The 19,777-nt window shown below is 53.6% G+C and overlaps 6 protein-coding genes across 6 annotated transcripts; 4 read left to right on the top strand and 2 right to left on the bottom strand.

Annotated features, from left to right (window-relative positions):
- Positions 1–727: 727 nt before the first annotated feature.
- On the top strand, positions 728–4,198 carry ACET3X_009133 (uncharacterized protein). The gene is made up of 3 exons (XM_069455294.1): positions 728–1,078; positions 1,132–1,261; positions 1,335–4,198. Exons 1-3 carry the CDS (start codon positions 1,056–1,058, stop codon positions 3,822–3,824), a joined length of 2,643 nt encoding a protein of 880 aa, XP_069303210.1. The 5' UTR covers positions 728–1,055; the 3' UTR covers positions 3,825–4,198.
- Positions 4,199–5,778: 1,580 nt separating this feature from the next.
- On the top strand, positions 5,779–7,173 carry ACET3X_009132 (uncharacterized protein). Its single transcript, XM_069455293.1, has 2 exons — positions 5,779–6,033; positions 6,089–7,173. Exons 1-2 carry the CDS (start codon positions 5,936–5,938, stop codon positions 7,074–7,076), a joined length of 1,086 nt encoding a protein of 361 aa, XP_069303209.1. The 5' UTR covers positions 5,779–5,935; the 3' UTR covers positions 7,077–7,173.
- Positions 7,174–7,267: 94 nt separating this feature from the next.
- ACET3X_009131 (uncharacterized protein) lies at positions 7,268–9,842 on the bottom strand. Its single transcript, XM_069455292.1, has 2 exons — positions 8,401–9,842; positions 7,268–8,352 (listed from the first exon to the last, which is right to left on the bottom strand). Exons 1-2 carry the CDS (start codon positions 8,556–8,558, stop codon positions 7,404–7,406), a joined length of 1,107 nt encoding a protein of 368 aa, XP_069303208.1. The 5' UTR covers positions 8,559–9,842; the 3' UTR covers positions 7,268–7,403.
- Positions 9,843–11,381: 1,539 nt separating this feature from the next.
- ACET3X_009130 (uncharacterized protein) lies at positions 11,382–12,672 on the top strand. The gene has a single exon (XM_069455290.1). The coding sequence runs from the start codon at positions 11,574–11,576 to the stop codon at positions 12,567–12,569; it is 996 nt and encodes a 331-aa protein (XP_069303207.1). The 5' UTR covers positions 11,382–11,573; the 3' UTR covers positions 12,570–12,672.
- A 180-nt stretch (positions 12,673–12,852) lies between these two features.
- On the bottom strand, positions 12,853–13,935 carry ACET3X_009129 (uncharacterized protein; the record flags this gene model as incomplete). The annotated part of the gene is made up of 1 exon (XM_069455289.1): positions 12,853–13,935. The coding sequence occupies one exon, from the start codon at positions 13,933–13,935 to the stop codon at positions 12,853–12,855; it is 1,083 nt and encodes a 360-aa protein (XP_069303206.1).
- Positions 13,936–16,012: 2,077 nt separating this feature from the next.
- Positions 16,013–19,379, top strand: ACET3X_009128 (uncharacterized protein). Its single transcript, XM_069455288.1, has 3 exons — positions 16,013–16,899; positions 16,949–18,243; positions 18,291–19,379. Exons 1-3 carry the CDS (start codon positions 16,527–16,529, stop codon positions 18,813–18,815), a joined length of 2,193 nt encoding a protein of 730 aa, XP_069303205.1. The 5' UTR covers positions 16,013–16,526; the 3' UTR covers positions 18,816–19,379.
- The last annotated feature ends 398 nt before the right edge of the window (positions 19,380–19,777 follow it).

Raw genomic sequence — 19,777 nt, 5'->3', positions numbered from 1 at the left:
GTGCTCGCGTCATCATCTCGCGCACTCCGCGGTGCGCGTGCACTGTCTGGATGCAGCACTGCTAACAGCAATGTTTGGGCGTGGGAGCTCTTGAACCCAAGTACATTCTTCCGTGGTAAAAGCCATGTTCCATCCTTGGCAATCAGTGCAATGGGAAGCGGCTGCGACGACGAAGCATGGCATGGGTACGCGCAACCTTGTAATTAGCGGTGAGGCAATCAAACGCGGCGCAGGCGATGCGGTGAATCCATCCATGAGCCTGTTGAGGCGTGCAGAGCAGCAAGAGGACGAAAACTCTGAAGCAGCGACGTCGCAGAGACCACCTGGAAAATAATCATGACAATGACGCGTTTGTTTGGTAGGTAGCTACCACCACGTATGGGTAGCAGTTGCTCACGTGCTATCCCGAGCGGACAGGACGATGACGCACAAAGGCGGCCATGTGAGGTGCACGAGCGCGCGCGGAGCAAAACTGGAGGGGCCGCCATGGATTTGTGGGCGGCGAGAAGAAGCGACCGAATACGAATTGCGTGCACGGCATAACTCGAGCGTGCACGCGGAGCTCAGAGTTGTGTAGAGCAGCTGCAATTGAGCACGGCGTCCAGTGTCTTTCGTCATTGCACATGTGCTGCCCGTCCGGTCCCGCGTGTTCTAGGGCTCGCGATGAACGGCATCACGCCAAGCATCCCTGCCGCTAACAGCGCCGTCTTTAATCTTGCAGATTCCGTGCCATGTCGCGCGTCCAAACAGACGACCAGCCTCGCCAGTACACCGTCTGCACGTCGTCGCGCTCCCTCACACTCTGCGCTTGCGAATTGTCTCCGCCTCTGTTTGTCTCACCGAAACAACCGCGAGCTTCATCGTTCCAAACTGTCCGAGCGCGCACTGGCTTGATCCTCAAGCCGCAAGCTAGCTCCACCCGAACGCAGCTCCTGATCCTGACTTACCAACCACCTCCACAACTGAACTACTCCTCTTCCCTGCACCCAAGACAGGTCTTACTCCCTACTCCCACTTTTTGCCATTCCTGATCCACGTCCATCGCTGCGCTGATTATGGGAAAATACACCTTCACCTGGTTCGTTTGCGACTGCCTCCAGGCGCCCGTCGCAACTGCTTACACGCGCGCAGGGAACACTCGGCCAATGAGGTCTTTGTGACTGGCACCTTCGATGACTGGCGGAAGACGGTCAAGCTGGAGAAGGAAGACGGCATCTTCAAGAAGACCGTCGAGCTGCCCAAAACCCACACCCAGTACAAGGTACGCCGCCCGCCCGCCGCATAGCATCGGCGGCCCTGTTTGCGCAAACTTTTACTAACACGTCTCCCTGCAGTTCGTCGTGAACGGCAACTGGTGTACCAACGACAGCGCGCGCACAGAAGACGACGGCCACGGCATCATCAACAACGTCCTCCTTCCCGAAGACATCGTCGACGAGGAGCCCGTCAACACCATGTCTTCTGCTGCGCCCGAGTCCACAACCGCTGCGCTAGCTGGTGCCGTGCCAAAGGAGAGCGACAAGGAGCCCAAGACCGACGCTTCCAACTCCCCCGTACCTGGCGCCTTCCCTGAGACGCCCTACGCAGAGACTCCTGGCAGCGAACCGCAGACCTTCAACGTCGCGCCCATCCCCGCTACCTCAGGCCTCGGCAACCCCATCAAGCTTGCGCCTGGCGAGCCCGTTCCCGAAGCGCGCACCCTCACAGACAACACTGTAGACTCCACTGTCAAGCACGACAAGGAGCCAGAGCAGGAGCCATCAGCACTCGGCATCTCGCCGCTCCCAGCCACCGCAGGTGCTGGCAACCCTATCCACCTTGCGCCTGGCGACAAGGTGCCAGACGCCAGCACCTTCACGTCCAATACAGTCGACAGCACAGTCAACACCGACGCCTCGTCCTACGACAAGGCCGACGCTCTTCCCCCGCTTGCCTTCACCCCTCAAGCTGAGCGCGACGCCAATGGTGGCATGTTCGGCCTTCCCCCAGTCATGGGCAACATGATTCCAGAGTCGAGCCTGCCAATGGGCGCCGATGCCAAGGTCGAGCAAGACACGGGCGTCACGATCCAGTCCTCAGCCCCCCATAGCACCACCGCCCAACTTGCCGGCCAGGTTCCCAAGGAGCCCCGCGGTGTCCCTGAGACCGTGATTGACAGCCAAAAAGAGGCCCACGTCGACCCTGAGGCATCCGCCAACCCAGAAGCCGTTCAGGACAAGAAGGAGGTCGAGCAAGAGCTGAAGGAGGTGGTACCCGAAGCGCCTGCTGCCAGCGGAGATGCTAGTCTGAGCGATACTGCCAAGGCGGCGGCTGCTACTGTTGCTGCCGGCGCCACCGCTGGTGCCGGCCTCTTCACTGCAGCCATCTACTCTGCCAAGGAGAAGGCCGCTGAGGTTACTGGCATGAATGGTCCCAGCACCAGCACTGCTGACGAGGTTCCCTCTGTTGTCGCTGAGAGCCAGAACACAGCCCATGCTGAGCCAGAAGCAGCAGCTAGCCCTGAGGTCGTTGCTGAGAAGTCGGTAATGGAGAAAGAGCTGCTTGGCGAAGTTCCTCAGACCAACGAAACCGGAGAGCCTGCCCCCGCTATTGCTGGCGCTACTACCACTACTACTGCAGACGACGTACCCTCTGTTGTCGCTGAGAGCCAGACCGCAGCCCACGTTGCGCCAGAGGCGGCCGCCAGCCCCGAGGCTGTTGCTGAGAAGTCGGCCATGGAGCAGGAACTACTTAGCGAGGTTCCCAAGACCACCGAAACTGGCCTCCCCGCCCCGGCCATTGCTATTCCAGCTGTCGTTTCTGATAGCCAGAAAGAGGCACACGCAAGCCCAGAAGCAGCATCCAACCCCGAGGTTGTCGCAGAGAAGACCGCTGTGGAGTCTGAGCTGTTGCGCGAGGTTCCCAAGACCAACGAGTCCGGTGAGCCCGCGCCCGCTGTCTCCACTTCCACAGCTACCATAGCTCCCGTCCCTCAATCAGAGACTGTCTCTCCCGATGTACCCGAGGTTGTCGCTGATAGCCAACATGAGGCGCATGTCAGCCCCGAGGCTGCTGCTAATAGCGAGGCTGTTGCCGAAAAGTCAGCCGTGGAATCTGAGCTACTTGACAAGCTCCCAAGGTCTGATGAAGCGGGCGAGCCAGCTCCAGTGCTGACTGCTGCGACTACTGCGACTGCACCCGTCGCTGCTGCTGCCGCCACTGCAATTCCATCCGGCACAACCACTGAGTCTGTCAACGAAGCCGTTGCTCGTGAGGTTCCGAACGTTGTCGCCGAGAGCCAAAAGGAAGCCCATGCTAGCCCTGAGGCCGCCACCAACACTGAGGCAGTCAGCGAGAAGCGCGCTATGGAGACTGAACTTCTTAACGAAGTAAAGTCAACTGACGCTACTGGCGAGCCAGCTCCCAGCGCTGCTGCCGGCCTCTCTGATGAGGCTCTTGTTGACTCAAAGCCACTCAAGTCTTCTAGCGAGCCCAATGCTCTCAACGCACCCGCATCTGAGCCTGCTCAACTGTCGAACGCCAAGCCCATCGATTCTAGCACAGACGTCGCATTCAACAAGCAAGCGCCAACTACTACCGAGCAGACCCAGCCGACCGTCACCACTGGCGTAGAAACAAGCGAGACTGAGGCCACTAGCTCCGCTCCCGCTGCACAGCTGGCGCCGGAATCTCCCGCCAAGAACCTCAGGAAAGACTCGGACGTATCTCCCAAGGGCACACCTGGTAGCCAGAGCATCGCCTCTGGTGCCGACGACAAGAAGAAGAAGCGTCGCTCTTTCTTCGGCAAGATCAAGGACAAGCTTTCCAGCAAGGACAAGCACTAGATGTAATGTCTGTTTCTTGTCTGCAATTTAGGCCGCCTTCATCCATCATGAGGGTCTTGGAGCTTCGTAATACCCGGGGGTCCATGCGCTGTGCTTCCTACCCCTCTTGTTCATCGTTCGTCACGGAGTTTGTGCTTTTGGTCTATACCATTTCCTTCCTGTGTCTGACATGTTCCATAGCAATCTGTTGCGTCATTTCTGTTCATATGCATCTCGAGAAGCAAGCGAGCTTGGGGGGTAGACGGAGGAGATTGCAGTCATAATATACCTGGGTTAGTTAGGATAGGTTGGTAAATGTCGAGAGACATGGGATATTGGCATGCCAACGGGATTGTATTTAATTTGCTAATGATGATGGGTTAGAATTGCTTCACAATCATCTCCTCTTTCTACTCTCATCACCTGTCTTGGCCATCATCAGCCAGATGGGCTTCACCATGATCAAGCGATGTATTCGAGGTGATTGGCGCCCGCATGAGAGCACTGTACACTCACTGAGCGCTCACTTGCAATATACAAGAAGCTCCCTTATAATCGTCCGTATTACACTACGGTTCTACAAAAACAAGAATAACAACCAACAGCCATCCAATTGCTTCAACCACATTCAGATTTCAATCTTGAAAAAGATCCAATCAAGGGCAGACCGAACAAGCAAACAAAGCAGACCAATAACCACAGAAACCAGACGTACTATGTTACGCAATCGCTCCTCTCAAGGCGCTGGGTATCGGGACACCCACCACGTTTCACAGCAACAACGTCAGCAGCAAGGCGCTCCAACCATTGCTGAGCGTCTCCATCATCGGCGTTACATCCGAGCTCGCTACGGCGCTGCAGCAGAACTATCTCACATGATTGATGAACACATGTCATCGTGGCAATCATCGCAAGCGTTAGATGATCGGCCGACGAGCATGGGCACTGTGATCGTCGATTGGGATGGTAGTGGAGACCCCGCAATTTCCTACCGAAAGAAGGCGACTGCGGCGGAGGAGGTATTGGTGCCTCGAGTGGCACCCGCTCCCCTGAAACACAAAGCTAGCAGCTTAGGAAAGGCGGATGTAAAGCAAAACCACAGGAGTGCGGCGGCCTGCGCGCAGAAGCCCCTACCATCTCTGCCCACAGACCAACGAGCGTCAAAGCAAATCAAACGCAAGCCTTTGCCTGTCAAAACTTCTAGTCCTTTTGCGCGGCACGACTCTGTCATTTCGGGATCCTCAAACCCATCGTGGCGCTACGCTCAGTACTTCGCAACTCCCCCACCGACTCAATCACCAGCAGACCCTCGACGTGCACACTATACAACCGGAGATGGCTTTACAGCCGACTACCACCCATCTCGCTACTCCAGAAGTATAGACTCGCTTCGCAGCCCCTATATAACAGGTTACGACCAGATGTCAGGTTTTGAATATGACTACAATGGACAAATCTTCCACGTGCATCGTTCACCGTCGGATTTCATCTCGCCTCGGCGCTGGTACGCCCATTCAGATTTCTTTAGCGGCGACGTGGACGAGTATGATTCGCAAGCAGAATTGCGCATCGAGGATAAGGAGCTTCTATCTCTGTCGGCTGAGGAAGGCCAAAAAAGATATTGTGTAGGTAGATTTGTAGAAAAAGTCTTGTTTAAGCTGAATGGCTTGGGACTGATGGAAAAACTGAGCTGTGATAGGAAGGCGACCAGGGAAGGGTCAACCTCTTGGCAAAAAGCCGGGTATCATACATGACAATTAATTGCTAACGTTTTGAACGTGCGACTCCGTGATGTTGTCTCAGTGGGAGTGATGTGTATCCCACTAAGGGCTAGTGCTTGTTGTGCGCGTTATGGTTGGAAGTGAGTGTAAATGACTCATTGTGGCTTTTGAGCGACTGCGCCTCGTTAGAGCGGTCACGTGATTCAGTGCTACACATGCGCTCTCCCAAACTGCAACCTTCCCATTCTTACTATAAAACATGTCGATGCCTCAGTACATCCAGTCAGAAAGACCGTTTCCATCGCTCTTTTTACGAGATACGAAAGGTGCATTCAAGACCCCTACCACAGACTTTCCATTTCACCTACCCCGAGACCGCCCAACAAACGGTAGAAAAGACGACAACAAAAGATGGCTTCAGAACCGCGGACTGTGTTCCCGTGTAACACATGTTCTCTTACATATACAACAAGCGCTCTCCAGCGTGCACACATGCAACAACCTTGGCAGTAAGATGGCACTGAACATGCAGATTAGAACTCATGGACTAACGGCTACGAACAGTGTGTTCAATCTCAAACGGAAGGTAGATGGGTTGCCTTCTATAACTGAGCAAGAATTCGAGGTGCAGGAAGGCAGGAGCGAAAAAGTCTCGCATCGATCAGGCAACACCGACGATACTCTATTACGGAGGCCACGGCGAACGTTGTACGATGTCGACGTCGAGAAGGGCGCTAACTCAGGAGCCCAGACCGAGCACATATCTGATGATCATACCGGAAAGGCGCCATCGACACAATGTCTCTTCTGCCCCTTCCTGTCCTCCACCCATACAACAGCCCTAGAGCACATGTCTACCGTCCATGGTCTCTTCATTCCATCACCCTCAGCACTTTACTCCCTGGATTCTCTGCTGTCATATCTAGCAATACTAGTCTTCGAATACCACGAATGTCTATATTGCGGACAAGAGAAAAGCACCGTCGACGCTGTACAAACGCACATGCGGGACAAGGGACACTGCATGATCGACATGTCTGAACTCCGCGATTTCTGGGACCTCGAAGCAGATCAACAACATAATGAGGAGCAGACGAATTCGACCATTACCGAGCTCTCAAAGACGGAGAGGCGTCTGCCATCCAGATCGATCATCAACTCTCGACACAGCCGTGGCAACAAGACAATGCCGAAACCTGTCAGACAAGGACAGGCGCACTCCCAACGTTGCACCTCACAACGGTCGTCGTCCAACAGAACTGCTGCAATCACTCAAGCAGAGTACCAGGACCCAGACACTCCAGTGAACTCATCATCAAGACAACTAGCACTGAACACCAACAACCATGACCCTCATCTAACTACCATCCCACGTACAGCAAAAGGTCTCGCCGGTCTCTCAGACCAACAAATCCTTGCACTTCAGATGGTCGACAGGAGGATGAAGAGTAGAGAAGAGAGCGCGAAGGCAAGAGTACGGTATGCGGCGCAACAGCAGCCAGTCAAAACCATATATTACAAGACGGAGAATCCAGTATACCAGGCTGGATAAGTGATTAGGGTACAGTATCACGAGAGGCATGAAGCAATGGCGCGGCTTGTATATGTTGTCTTAACGAATGTTGAGTGTAATGCACAACGAACTTGAGTGCTATTCGCTAAGTAACAAAACAATGCTGTAGCTTGGACATAGAAGACTCGTACGCAGTGATATCATTTCAAAGAAGCTCCAAGTCTACTACATCGCCAATCTAGCAACTACTAGCTAAGGTTACCAAGAAAGGCTGATGTACTCGTAAACATGTGCGAACGGTGAGCGTCCGGATCTACCTCCCCTCTAGGAAGTTGGAGTACCTTGAGAGAAGCCACCTATGCATGTCTAGAAGTCTAGGTCATCTAGATCATCACGCTTGCTGATCCACAAGTTCAGATCAGCGCCGTCGATGATACAAAGACCTTCGTCAACCTCCATGGCGTCATCATCCCTGGCCATCATCTCCTCAACCTCGTCCTCGTACGAGTGATCCGGCTCTTCTAAGCTCATGATGTTGAAGTCGCTCAGATCGCCAATGTCGAATATCTCCACCCGGAAACCAATGTTGCGGACACCAGGCATATCAGCTACGAGACCTTGTAGTAGAGCATTGCCCCTGCAGTGCTCGTGGATGCGCGTTGACTCGTAGTACAAGGTGGGAAGCTCCGGAAGTTTGGATGCCGATACAGGCAATTCATCGGCGGCTGACTCTGGACCTTTCTTGTTCTTTCCCTTGCCCCTAATCTTCTTCTTCTTGGCCTTGCTCGCGGCGAGATTGAGCTCTTCTAGACCACCTTCGAAGGAGAAGTCGAAGAGCGCCTGAGTAGCTTCCAACTTGGTGTTGTCCCACTGGGGACTGTTGCGAACTCGAGCCAGGTACTGAGTTGTGTTCACCTTGAGGGCATACGTGCGCTTCTGATTGAGGACAATGAAGTGTTCGGGGTGCTGCTTGAGGTGCCAGGCGAAGCGCAACATGTGCTTTGTAGGGTTTGCGGGGTCGAATTCGGCGCCTAGGGCAGCGTGACGGTCATACTCCATGCAGACGAGTGTGTACGCAGCCTGAAGGGGTGTATCGCTGTCATTGAGGCGAGCGGCAAGGTTGGCGAGTAAGCGGGTACGGGTCTGGACATGGTATTTAGAGAAGTTGAGATTCTTCTCTACCGAAGAGCAGAAGTACGCAAGGATCATCTGCTCGTCCCATTTGTGCATGGGCACTTCGTTCTTGAGGGCGACCATGATTTCGCCTCGATATTTGAGGATGCCAGCAAAGGTTGCACCTTCGTTGACATTGTCGCTGTGGCGCTATTAGAAGAAAACATGAAGATGGCTGGGAGTGACTCACACTTGATATGGAAAGAATTGCTGCTGCGCCGAGGGCTTAAGGATGACATCGAGAGACAGAGTGATGAGAGGCTTCAGACCAGCCGATATATTCTCTGTCTTACGGCGAAGCAGCTCTGCGAGAGCAGCCTTATCGTCGAAGGTAAGCGGCGGCAACATTGCAGTGGCGGCGAATACTGAAGCAGTGTGAAATGTGATAGTGTAAGCAGTGGGGGTTGATATAACAGGGTCGCTAGAGAAGATGATAGGAGAGAGAGCGAGGGAGAGCGAACCTCAGGTTATATATTGGCTAGGAGCTACAAGACCAGGTGACCGCGACACAGGCCATGGCTCCGTCACCTGTTGCAAGTGGGGTAGACAAAGTGAGAGCAAATGCTGTGTTGCAGAGAACAGCAGTGACGCGTGATTCCACAATGCAGGTGAAGGCAAGACAGTTAGCGTAGTAAAGTTGCTATAGAGAGCAAGGAGGGGGAAAAAAAGAGGATTGCGACCTGCTTGACGAGCTCCACATATAAGAGCAAAAAAAGAGGGTTGCATCTTGCTTGGTGTGCTCCATGTACAGGAGCAAAAAATGGTATTTGAGATTTGATTGGCTTCTGCCATCCCTTGAGTGCCGATGAGGCAACCTCGAAAGAGATGACAGACCCTGTCGGGGCGGGGGCTCGAACTGGCGACTAAGTTCAAACCCCCTACCTATTTAAGTGAGTAAAGCTGCTAATGAGGGAGGAGCACTTACGCCATAGCTGCTGTATTGATTAGTGATTATTATCCTGGAATTACACCTTTATATAGCCACCTCAAGGTCGTATCAAAATATTCGCAAAAGTAACCGGAGTGCGTAGGGCGTCTGAAGGCGGTCGCTGCGCGTTTGCAGGTCAAGTGAATGAGCGAGACCTGAGTGAGTGCGCAAGTGCAAAATAGGCGAGGGTATCAAGTCTCCCAGGCATCTGATAAGGGAGCTGGACAGCTGGACCCGGAAGTCGTCCAGTGAGAGAGGATCGCTTGAACTTTGCCCAGTGTGAGGCTGGTATAGCGTGAGGACATTCTCGCGTCGTAAGAAGCAAAGGCAAAAAAGAACATGAGATAAAGAAGCCTGGTGAGTGGCATACCTCAAGCTATTAGCTTCAAAGAAGAACTGAGAGAATCGATCCATCGACATTGCGAGGTAAGAAGCCAAAGACTGGAGCGAGGAGCGATGTAAACGTGACAGGAGAAATACATATAGACGAATGAATTCGAACACAAGGTATCTTGACGTTGACTTTAGGTGGTGATAGAACCTACGATAGCGTCTGCGCTGCATTTAGGCTGTAGGGAAAAGGGACATGCCTCGTCGTGAGAAGACCCGAAAATACGAGTAAGAGTGTACAAGGTACAGCGCGCACATAATGGGTTGCGAGATAGATCAGACAGCACATGGTGTGAGATGGTGTTCACCAGGAGATGTCGTGAGGTTTGAAGCTCTGATGTTGTGAAGAGTCGCGTCAAGCTTCGCGCACCATTCCGCTTTGAAAATAGCGTCTTTTGTCTCGCATGTGGCATCCACGAACCTCACAAACAGCTTTCCAAGGTTCCAAGGTTACCATCGTTCTTGCCGTCCTTTACCGGTATTTGAAGATGGTATGTGCAATGGCGCGCTGGTATTAAATGCCTATGAAGGCAGTAATGTCTGCCACTAGTAATGCCTCTCAGACTGTGCCAATTTACCACTTGATGTCTGTCATCTGTCGCCTTCCTTCGCACGCTGCACTTGCTCGGAAGATCAGGCGCTACTCGGCAACTTTCTCGCACCAGCCTGGCTCTACGAAGAGCTTGAGCTTTATCACAAAGCACATGGGTTGAGACTTAGCGCTATGACTTCGCTCCTTACAAAAGCTTGTACGTTCACGCCTTCGTCCTGGCCACGTTCTCGGCATAAACAACGCTCGCGTCAGCCATGAGTTACTTGATACTTCTGGTAAAGCCCCTAGCGTGATAGATGTCGAAGAGATAATCCTCAAGCTACAGTTGTAAAGACTGCTGCGTTCATATCCTCGTTCAGTCCAGTCTGGAGTTGGGAGATTACGAAGCATGTACACCTTGATCACATAACCATTCATCTTGTGCATCTCCACCCTACGCACCCGGAATCCTTTTGCATCCTTTCGCTTATTACCAGTCTGGATTTAAGATGCGAAGCTTCGAGGATTCTGCCGCAATTTCTTGGCGGCTGACATATGCTCCCACATTTGTTCGCCAACAACCGTCGGGTACTCCAGAGTGCTGCATAGGTACCTAGGTAGCATCTGCTTCACCTGCAGGTCAATTGGGGCTATGCATGCATGTATTCAGAATAGTTAGCTCTCAGATGAAAACTCTGTAATGCAGTCTCCCAGAATCAGGTTGACGAGAAAGCAAAAGGGCCGAACAGTTTCCGTGTAGCAGCGCAACCTTCCATCGGACGGGAACCCCGGCACCGCCTACGTAATTGAACCCTCCACCAGAGCCGCATCCACGTTTTGATCGGGAACCACGCCTATCGCTCCACACAGTCGGCGCATAGACAGCCCTATCAACCGGGGACGGTCCAGACACGTCGCGCTGTCGCGGGCGTATCGGCTTTACAACGCATATCCGATTAATTTGCCGAATCTCCCCGAGACATCTGTCGACTTCGGATCTGGTACCCTCAACAGATTGCATCAACATCTGTCTGCATGCTTTGCTGGACAATGTGCAGCCCCGCGGGGAGAATCTTGTGCTTGATAATCAGCTGACTGCGTCAAGGCGAAACATTATGAGCTGGCCGCTATACCAGAATCAGTAAATCTGGAAACTGTCAGGTTGGAGATGGGACCCACAAAACCGTATTTTTAGCGGCGGCCGATGCACCCAATATGTGAGGAACGGCGATACCCAGACCCTGGACCAGGAAGACCCTGTGTATTATCAATGGCCGACGTCATGCAGGAGAATCTTTTCGAACGTAACTCTGCGATGCATGGCACATGTAAGAATGAGCTTTGGGCTTGTTGTGGTCATATCTAGGTATATAACAGTAGGTCGCAGCTGCTTCGAAGATACCATCAAACAACTGAACAGCAACTTTTCATCCGTTTTGCAACAAGATACCCAAAAGTTTTGTTATTACGTCACTTTCTAAAGTATATCTCATCACAACACAACACCACCAAGATGCCTTCTTTCACCGTCTTCAAGGGCTCCAAGGACAGCAAGATTGTCAAGGCCCAGACCACCAAGCCTGACCTCCAGGACGACCAGGTCCTGATCAAAGTAACCGCCTCCGGTCTCTGCGGAACCGATGAGCACTACAAGGGGGCCGACATGGCTCTCGGCCACGAGGGGGTTGGTGTCGTCGAAGAGCTTGGCCCCAACGTCAAGGAGCTGAAGAAGGGCGACCGCGTCGGATGGGGATACGAGCACAACTCCTGCGGCCGCTGCGACCAGTGTCTCACAGGCCGTGAGACGTACTGCAACCAGCGCGAGATGTACGGCTCAGCGAACCTCGACCAGGGTAGCTTTGCTTCTCACGCTGTCTGGCGCGAGGCGTTCGTCTACAAGGTCCCCGATGAGTTGAGCGACGCTGAGGCCGCACCTCTGATGTGCGGTGGTGCTACCGTGTTCAACGCCCTGCACACCTACAACGTCAAGCCCACGGACCGCGTCGGTGTCATGGGTGTTGGTGGTCTTGGCCACTTGGCCATCCAATACGCCGCCAAGATGGGCTGCGACGTCGTCGTCTTCTCCGGATCAGACAACAAGAAGGACGAGGCTATGAAGCTCGGCGCAAAGGAGTTCATCGCCATGAAGGGAAAGACTGAGATTAGCGTCAGCCGCCCCGTCGACGCACTCCTCGTCACTACCTCGGTTATGCCAGACTGGAAGATGATGCTTCCCGTCCTCAACTCCAACGCCATCATCTTCCCCATGACCGTTTCCTTTGACGACTTTGCCATCCCACACATGGCCCTCATCTCCAAGGGTATCACGGTCCAGGGTTCCGTTGTCGCTGCCAGGGCTGTACACCGCAACATGTTGGCTTTCTCTGCGCTACACGGCATCAAGCCCATCACCATGGAGTTCCCGTTGACCGAGAGCGGTATCGAGGAGGCTATGACCACGCTGAGGGATGGAAAGATGAGGTACCGTGGTGTGCTTAAGCCCCAATAGATGGATGGCTTTGTACCAATGATGGGATAATGGAGATTAATGAACAGGGCATGGCTAGGAGATGCCGATGATAGATTTTACGAATCTCATATGTTTGAACGCACTTTGGTTGTCTCTTCTCTTGCAGTGATTGAGTCGTGAAATTTTCTTATTATTGCCATGGTCTTGAAAATCTTACTTTGCTCGTGTTTATCTAGTGCCTGTGGACAGAGTTGTTTACTGATAAGCATGCAGATTCTCACATGTTCGTCTGGATGTACACAGTCGTAAATGACGGGTTTCGCTACTCCGGAAACAAGCGAATAAGAACAGGCAAGATGTCTCTCGGCTTCATGCTCTGCACCACCGCAATCGCATACCTTGTATCGACGACCGGTGTTCCTTCAACTGTAGTCACACCGCCCCTAGCTTCCGCTTGTTTCTTGGAATCCTTGGTCTGTGAAGTATACGGAGAGGAAAGTGCCTCTAGCAGCTCGTTTCCATCCGTCTCTTTGCCCTCGCCCTGGCGTTTGGGCGCTACGATTTCCATATCAATGTCTCCACGCACGCCTTTCTCTTTACTCTTTTTCTCCCACGCACGCACACCTTGGTCTTTTCTCCCAGGTATCAACCCCCCAACAAACTTGCCCACCTCCATCTCATACCGCTCCTTGCCCATCTGTTTCTCTGCGATAGCCAGCTCAGCCTCCCAGTTCTTACTCAAAACTTTCATAGCATTCTTCATCAACTTCTTCTGCGCACCGCCAAAGACGGTGAACAGATCCCAAGGGCTCGATTTCCAGACTCGGATAAAGGACTCGCGAGCGGCGAAGCTGGAGGTAGGGGTGTTGTGGTGCTCGAGAACAGCAGTGAGATATTGGGTTATGAAACGAATGGCTGCGGGGGGGATGGGCTTGTAAGAGTCCCTGCCGTGGTGCCCATGATGACTCGCTCTGACCTCACTGGGAGAGGAGTATTTCTGGCCGCTTTGCCTCGAATATTGAGCTAACAGCGCGACATAAATCGTGGTGTTCCATCGCATAAGGTCGTGAAAGCGTTGGAATTGGTGCGCTTCATCGAGCCTGTAGAACCAGATCGCCCGTGTTATGTCAAGGTTTTGTTTGTCTTCGTCTTTGATCGGCTTTCCGGCGTGAGTATCGATAGCGGCGCGGTTTTGCAGGAAGAAGTGGAGCTGGATATCTGGAGGTATGTTTGCAATGTTTAGCGCTCGCGGTGTTTGATTGAGAATGTCGGCGAGGATCAGAGTGGGAAGATGGTGAGTTGGTACGCCCTGAAGTTTAGTCTTGAGTAGTAGTTCCAGTTCAGCCTTCTTGGAGTTGTCAAAGCCATGGGTATCTTGCGCCAAGACGGCGGTGGCGTGTGGCATCGTGGACTTTGGTATTCGATGAGCTCAGCAACAAGAGTGGGTGTGTTGTCGTAGTGACTGATGGAGGTGCGACTGTCAAGCTCGAGCAGTGTCTCGGCTGTCGTGGTGCAAATCGGTTCGTTTGTTGGGTGGGAAAATTGACAAGTGAAGAGCGGGAGCATGCATACTCTCGAGCGCCTGCACACCGCTGCATATGGGGAGCAAACAAACGATGTCCAGCTCCCGCATCACGAAGTTGAAGAAACAACAGAGCGTATCAATCGTTTCTGCCCTTCACTCCACGTCTCACACACCCTGCACCTGTCACAACGGTATACACTATCCAAGTACAAGTAACCAGAGGAATAGGCTTTTCTGTACAACTTTGAATGCCTTTGGTGGAGACAACCAAGGTATGTACTAGTGTTGTAGAATTTGGCTATATTGACGGTCATGGTTCATTGAAGTCGCGAGCAGGAGTGCAACTAGATTGACAACAGCGGCGCGACATGCAGGGCATGCTGGAAGCTCCTGCGTTGAATATCGTCGGGGTTGAACATGTTTAGGTAATCTATTTAGCACTCGTATCCTGGAATCGCAAGATCGGACGCAACGACGTATGTTCACAAGCCATGGACCGAGAAGGTTGGAGGTAGAGACCAGAAATAGAACATGTTTGCGAATTGATTTTGGAAGAAAGAAACCATGAAGATGATGAAACTCATTGACGAGATTGGGTACTGTGAGGCTCGCTTAGTCGCTTCGTAATTCTTCAACTCGGAAGTGTTGTACAAGACTGCGCAGTGTGAATGACATGTTTACCTGGGGTAAGCCGACTGTAAATGGGACAAGGTGGATGTAGAGTCAGTTGATTGAAGTTGGCCAAACGTGCGGTTACGCGTTCGCGCCCACTTGTTGCAAGGCTGGTGGGGCCGCTCCCCCCACAAGCGCGCATGGGAAAGATGACGATCTTCAGGGTCAATCCAGTGCTGGAGGTTAGAAATTGAAGCTGCGCACACGATATCGATAGATGTGAGCGGGCCGAGGACCTGTGAGATTTTCTGGACGAGCAGATCCCGTGTTTCAGATGTGGGCGAGACGTTTGTTGGTAGTTTGCAGACATGGGGTGCGCAACGCGGATGCATGACGTCTTGCACAGGACGTGAATGATGATCCTTCGGTGGTACAATGGTGGTTGGACTGAACATGTCCAGTCAATCGAGGACCGATGTGAGGAAACAATGATGTTCAGACTGACGACACGTGCGAGCATTACGCAAGCTGCGGAAAATGAAGCCGTAGTGTGCAGAGCCCAGCATCAGCAGCACGTGTATGCGGGCGTGCAGTCTTGTCCATCTCGATGTAGGGAATCTACGGCTCATTGACGTCGCTGGCCAAGGGCGCCACACTCTGGTCCGGCATGATTGGCTGAAGGGGGGGGCTTGGGGTGTCTCTATTTGCGTGCAGGCGTGCAGCCTTCCGCTGGTGCCGAGAGCACGGATGGGGTCGTGGCCAGACTCTGTGTGCCGCAGGATGCCTGGTGGCATGCTGTAATTGCATAACATCAACGTCCCTGGGGGTTGCAGCAATCTGGTGGTAGCCGGGATGGGATGGAGGAGCGAGTTGAGCGCGTTGGTCGTATTGGGCGGTGAAATGAGAACGAATACGACGGGCTGGGCGGACCTGGCTCGCAAACTCTCAGTCAGCGCGAGAAGAGGCCTAGAGCGGCCCTGTGATTGGCCGGGCGAGATTGTTCCTGCGTAGGAGTGTGGCGAAGCAGCGCTGGCCCCCCTGTCCCCTCGCCCCTGCCTCATCCGCCTGTTCCAGCCTGGCGAGGGAAGGAGACGGCCAGATTGACGACTGCGAAGACGAGTGTCGTCTTGGAGGGACTTGGAAGACCCCTCTGGGCACAGGCAAACGGGTGTCGAGTGAAAGTAGCCCTGCGATGCGTGCATGTCCCCCCTCGCAAGCGCAGACTTGACAGCCGTTGGACGAGTTGGCTGATGCGACTGAGGCTGGGCGCTGAGCCGGTGCCGCGCGTATTCATCTGGCCCACTCGCCGCGACCAACACCGTCTCGCTCCCCTGAAGTGCATAGACCTTGCTCCTTCAAGCTGCACCTCCTCGCACCGTCTGCCCCATCTCTCGCCCTCCTCAGCCAGCTCCCAAACACAACCGTCGAGTTCGGTGACGACAAGAGCGCAGCTGCTTTGTTTTTATTGGGTTGCGTCCAAGTGCTGATCGCGCCCGTCCGGTCGTTTACACATCATATCCCCTTGGATTAGCGTCGCCCAGCCGCCTCTTCTTCGCCGCGCCCTGATTCCCGGTTTCCTCCCCAGTTGTCCTGCGCGACCACCACTTTCGACCTCACCAACCACCGCTTCAGTCGCTCCCGACTGCCACTCGCTCACCCCCACACAACGCACTCACATTCACACCCTCTACGCCCGCATTGTCCACACCGTCAAGGACCGCAAACGGACCTCGCCCAACCGCAACCTCGCGCCGCTGGTTTGGCCGACCTTCCTCCCTGGTACTCGTAACGAGTACGCCCGCGCCTGAGGCCTACCCATTCCGCGCACCTAATACACCACAACAACACCACCACCCACCATGAAGTTCTCGCTGTCCAAGTCGCTGCTATGGCTCGCTGCCGTCGCTGCGCCGCTCGCCTCCGCTGAGCGTGTCATCGAATCCAAGTCGCTCAACCCGTGCATGTCCAACTCCAGCTTCTCCGCCACCCTCTTCAACGTCGCATTCACCCCCAGCAACCGCAGTCTGGGCTTTAATATCGAGGGGATCTCAAATATCGCCGGCAGGATCGAGGCCGACATCGAGCTGCTCGTATATGGATACTCCGCCATGAACCAGAAGCTCGACCCCTGTAACCAGAAGGAGCTCGAGGGCCTGTGCCCCATGAACGCCGGCCCGCTGACCATCAAGTCCAACATCGAAATCGGCGAGGACGTCCTGAGCGTAATTCCAGGTAAGACGCGCCTCGAGAGTCGTCGTGGCACACTTTTGACATGATACAGGCATCGCATACACCATTCCCGATCTCGACGCCGTTGTACGAGTAAAGATTAGGGACGCAGAGACGGACGTTCAACTGGCATGCGTCGAGGCAGAATTGTCAAACGGACATTCGGTCGACCAAAAGGCCGTAGCATGGGTCACAGCTGTCATCGCCGGTCTGGGTCTCATGGCGTCTGCCATCACCTCTGGACTGGGTCACTCCAATACCGCCGCCCACGTCGCAGCCAACGCCATGTCGCTGTTCGGTTACTTCCAGGCTCAGGCTTTCATCGGTCTCTGCGCTGTCCCTCTTCCCCCCATCGTCTCCGCCTGGACCCAGAACTTCCAATGGACCATGGGCATGATCCGCGTCCAGTTCCTCCAAGAATTGGCAACCTGGTACCAGCGTGCCACTGGCGGAACCCCAACCACCTACCTCTCGCAGCTGTCATACATCTCTGTCGAAGTCCAAAAGAAGAGGAAGATGAGGCGTGCCATCGACTTCACCACCGGTGCTGTCGGACGCCTCATGGCCCGTAGTAACGCTGCCGCCACCGAGGCACAGGCTGGTGGAGACCGTTTGGTTCTCCATGGCATCGAGCGTGTGGGCTTCAAGGCCAAGATCGAGACGACCAACATCTTCTTTACCGGATACACCTTCTTCGTCATCTTTGTCCTCTTCACAGTCATCGGCGTAGTCGCCTTCAAGTACATCTGCGAAGGTCTCGTCAAGGCTGGCAAGATGAAGAACGACAAGTTCGTCGACTTCCGCAACGGCTGGCAGACTGTGCTCAAGGGTATCCTTTTCCGTGTTGTCCTCATTGGCTTCCCGCAGATGATGGTCTTGAGCTTCTGGGAATTGACGCAGCGTGACTCCGCTGGTCTCGTCGTTTTGGCTATCCTGTCCATGCTCACCATGATTGGCATCCTCGTCTGGGCTTCGTCAAAGGTTGTCCGAATTGCGCAGCGCTCCATTGCTATGCACAAGAACCCCGCCTACATTCTTTACTCAGACCCTGTCGCGCTCAACAAGTGGGGCTTCCTCTACGTCCAATTCAAGGCTGCCGCCTATTGGTTCATCATCCCATGGCTCGGTTACCTCCTCATCAAGGCCATGTTTGTCGGTCTGTCCCAGGGCAGCTTCAAGACCCAAGCCATCGCATTAGTCCTCATCGAGGCTGTTCTGCTCGTTGGTGTATCAGTGCTTCGCCCATGGATGGACAAGAAGACCAACGGTTTCAACATTGCCATTGCTGCCATCAACTTCCTCAGCGCTTTCTTCTTGCTAATGTTTACTGAGATCTTCAAACAGCCGGTAAGTAAGGTAGACTCGTGTGACTATGCTCAAGCTAACCTTTGCAGGCCATCGTCACTGGTGTCATGGGTGTCATTTTCTTCATTATCAACGCCGCCTTTGCCCTGATTCTGCTTCTTATGCTTCTGGTCTCTTCCGGCTTCGCATTGTTCACCAAGAATCCCGATACCCGTTACCAGCCAATGCGCGACGACCGCGGCTCCTTCATCAAGTCGCAAACCCAGCTGACGACTGAGCTCGACGCACTCGGCGCGACCGCCCGTGGTGAGGGCAAGGGTACTCACCCCTACACTGGGTCAAGGAGTCGCATTGACGACGAGGATGACTACTCCTCCGAAGAGCAGCGACAAATGGCTGCCAAGGAGGGTGGTTTCAACGAGCACTATGCGGCCGTACCACCACGAAGCCAAGGCAATGACGGAACCGTCTCACCGTCACCCCCATCCTTTTACGAGCGCCGAAGCCCCGCACCGTCATACCGCCCCGGCAGCAACGGTCAAGGCCAACCGCAGCAGTACCACCAAAACACCAGCCCGAGCCCGTGGCAACGAGGCGCAGGATATGAAAACTGACGCCAGAGCGAGCACGAGGAGCAGGTGGGCCAAATTATCGATTCGTATAAACGCTCCTCGGTCGCCCAGCAACAGCATCAACAAAATCAACAAAACAGATTCTGAGCTATCTAAGCGTTTTGTGCATATTTTGGGCATCCGTACCAATATACTGTAATCATCAATCGAAATGGGTTCACATGGCATCAATGCAAATGGCACAATCATACGATTACCCATTATGAAGCCGGCGTTTTTACTTCGACCTCTCTGCATCCGGTTGGGCAAAGAGTTGTACTTTTGGGGTTTCCGTTGATTGATAGGCATGAAGGGGCGACGTTACCTATATATCCATCCCGTATATATGTAGTCTTTCTCCGCCTGGCATATCGTCGGCTCCTCCTTTCTCCTTGTGTCTGGGTCTGTTTTTCTCCTTTGTTCAATCGTGGGCGCATCAGGAGACCATTTACCAATTCCCTTGAGCGTATTCTGTTCGCAGTATTTCACGCGTTGCCAGCGTGGGACGGACAGTCAATTGATGGTGACTAGGAGAGTTGGAGATAGAGTAGCAGAGAAATCAATCCGTCAAGTATTCAAGTGCTACCAATCTCCCCCTTTGACACCCACCATGCCCCTGATAGGAAGCAACACTATCTTATCAATATCTGCGAACCGAAGTGTGGCATACCCTTAGATACTCATCCGACGACCCGCCGTGTGTGGTTCGGTTTGGGCTCCACTCTTGTGCATGGCGGCTATTGAGGCTGTCAAATTTCCCTTATCAGCATTGACCATACCCAATTTGGGGGTACGTGATATCAACAGGTGTGAGGTTGGTATCTGGATTGAACTCTGGACCGAACGGGTGGCTTGAAAATCGCCCGATGGGCAAGATCAAGATGGTACAGTAGCCTGATAGCCCCCCCATATGCAGCCATGTGCTTACCTAGCGCAATCTGCGAACTACACTTTTGCAGATGAGA

This window comes from Alternaria dauci, chromosome 9, assembly GCF_042100115.1.
Source record: "Alternaria dauci strain A2016 chromosome 9, whole genome shotgun sequence".
NCBI lineage: Eukaryota > Fungi > Ascomycota > Dothideomycetes > Pleosporales > Pleosporaceae > Alternaria > Alternaria dauci.
The sequence above is the reverse complement of the archived record's forward strand: the minus strand, read 5'-3'. Positions and strand labels throughout refer to the sequence as shown.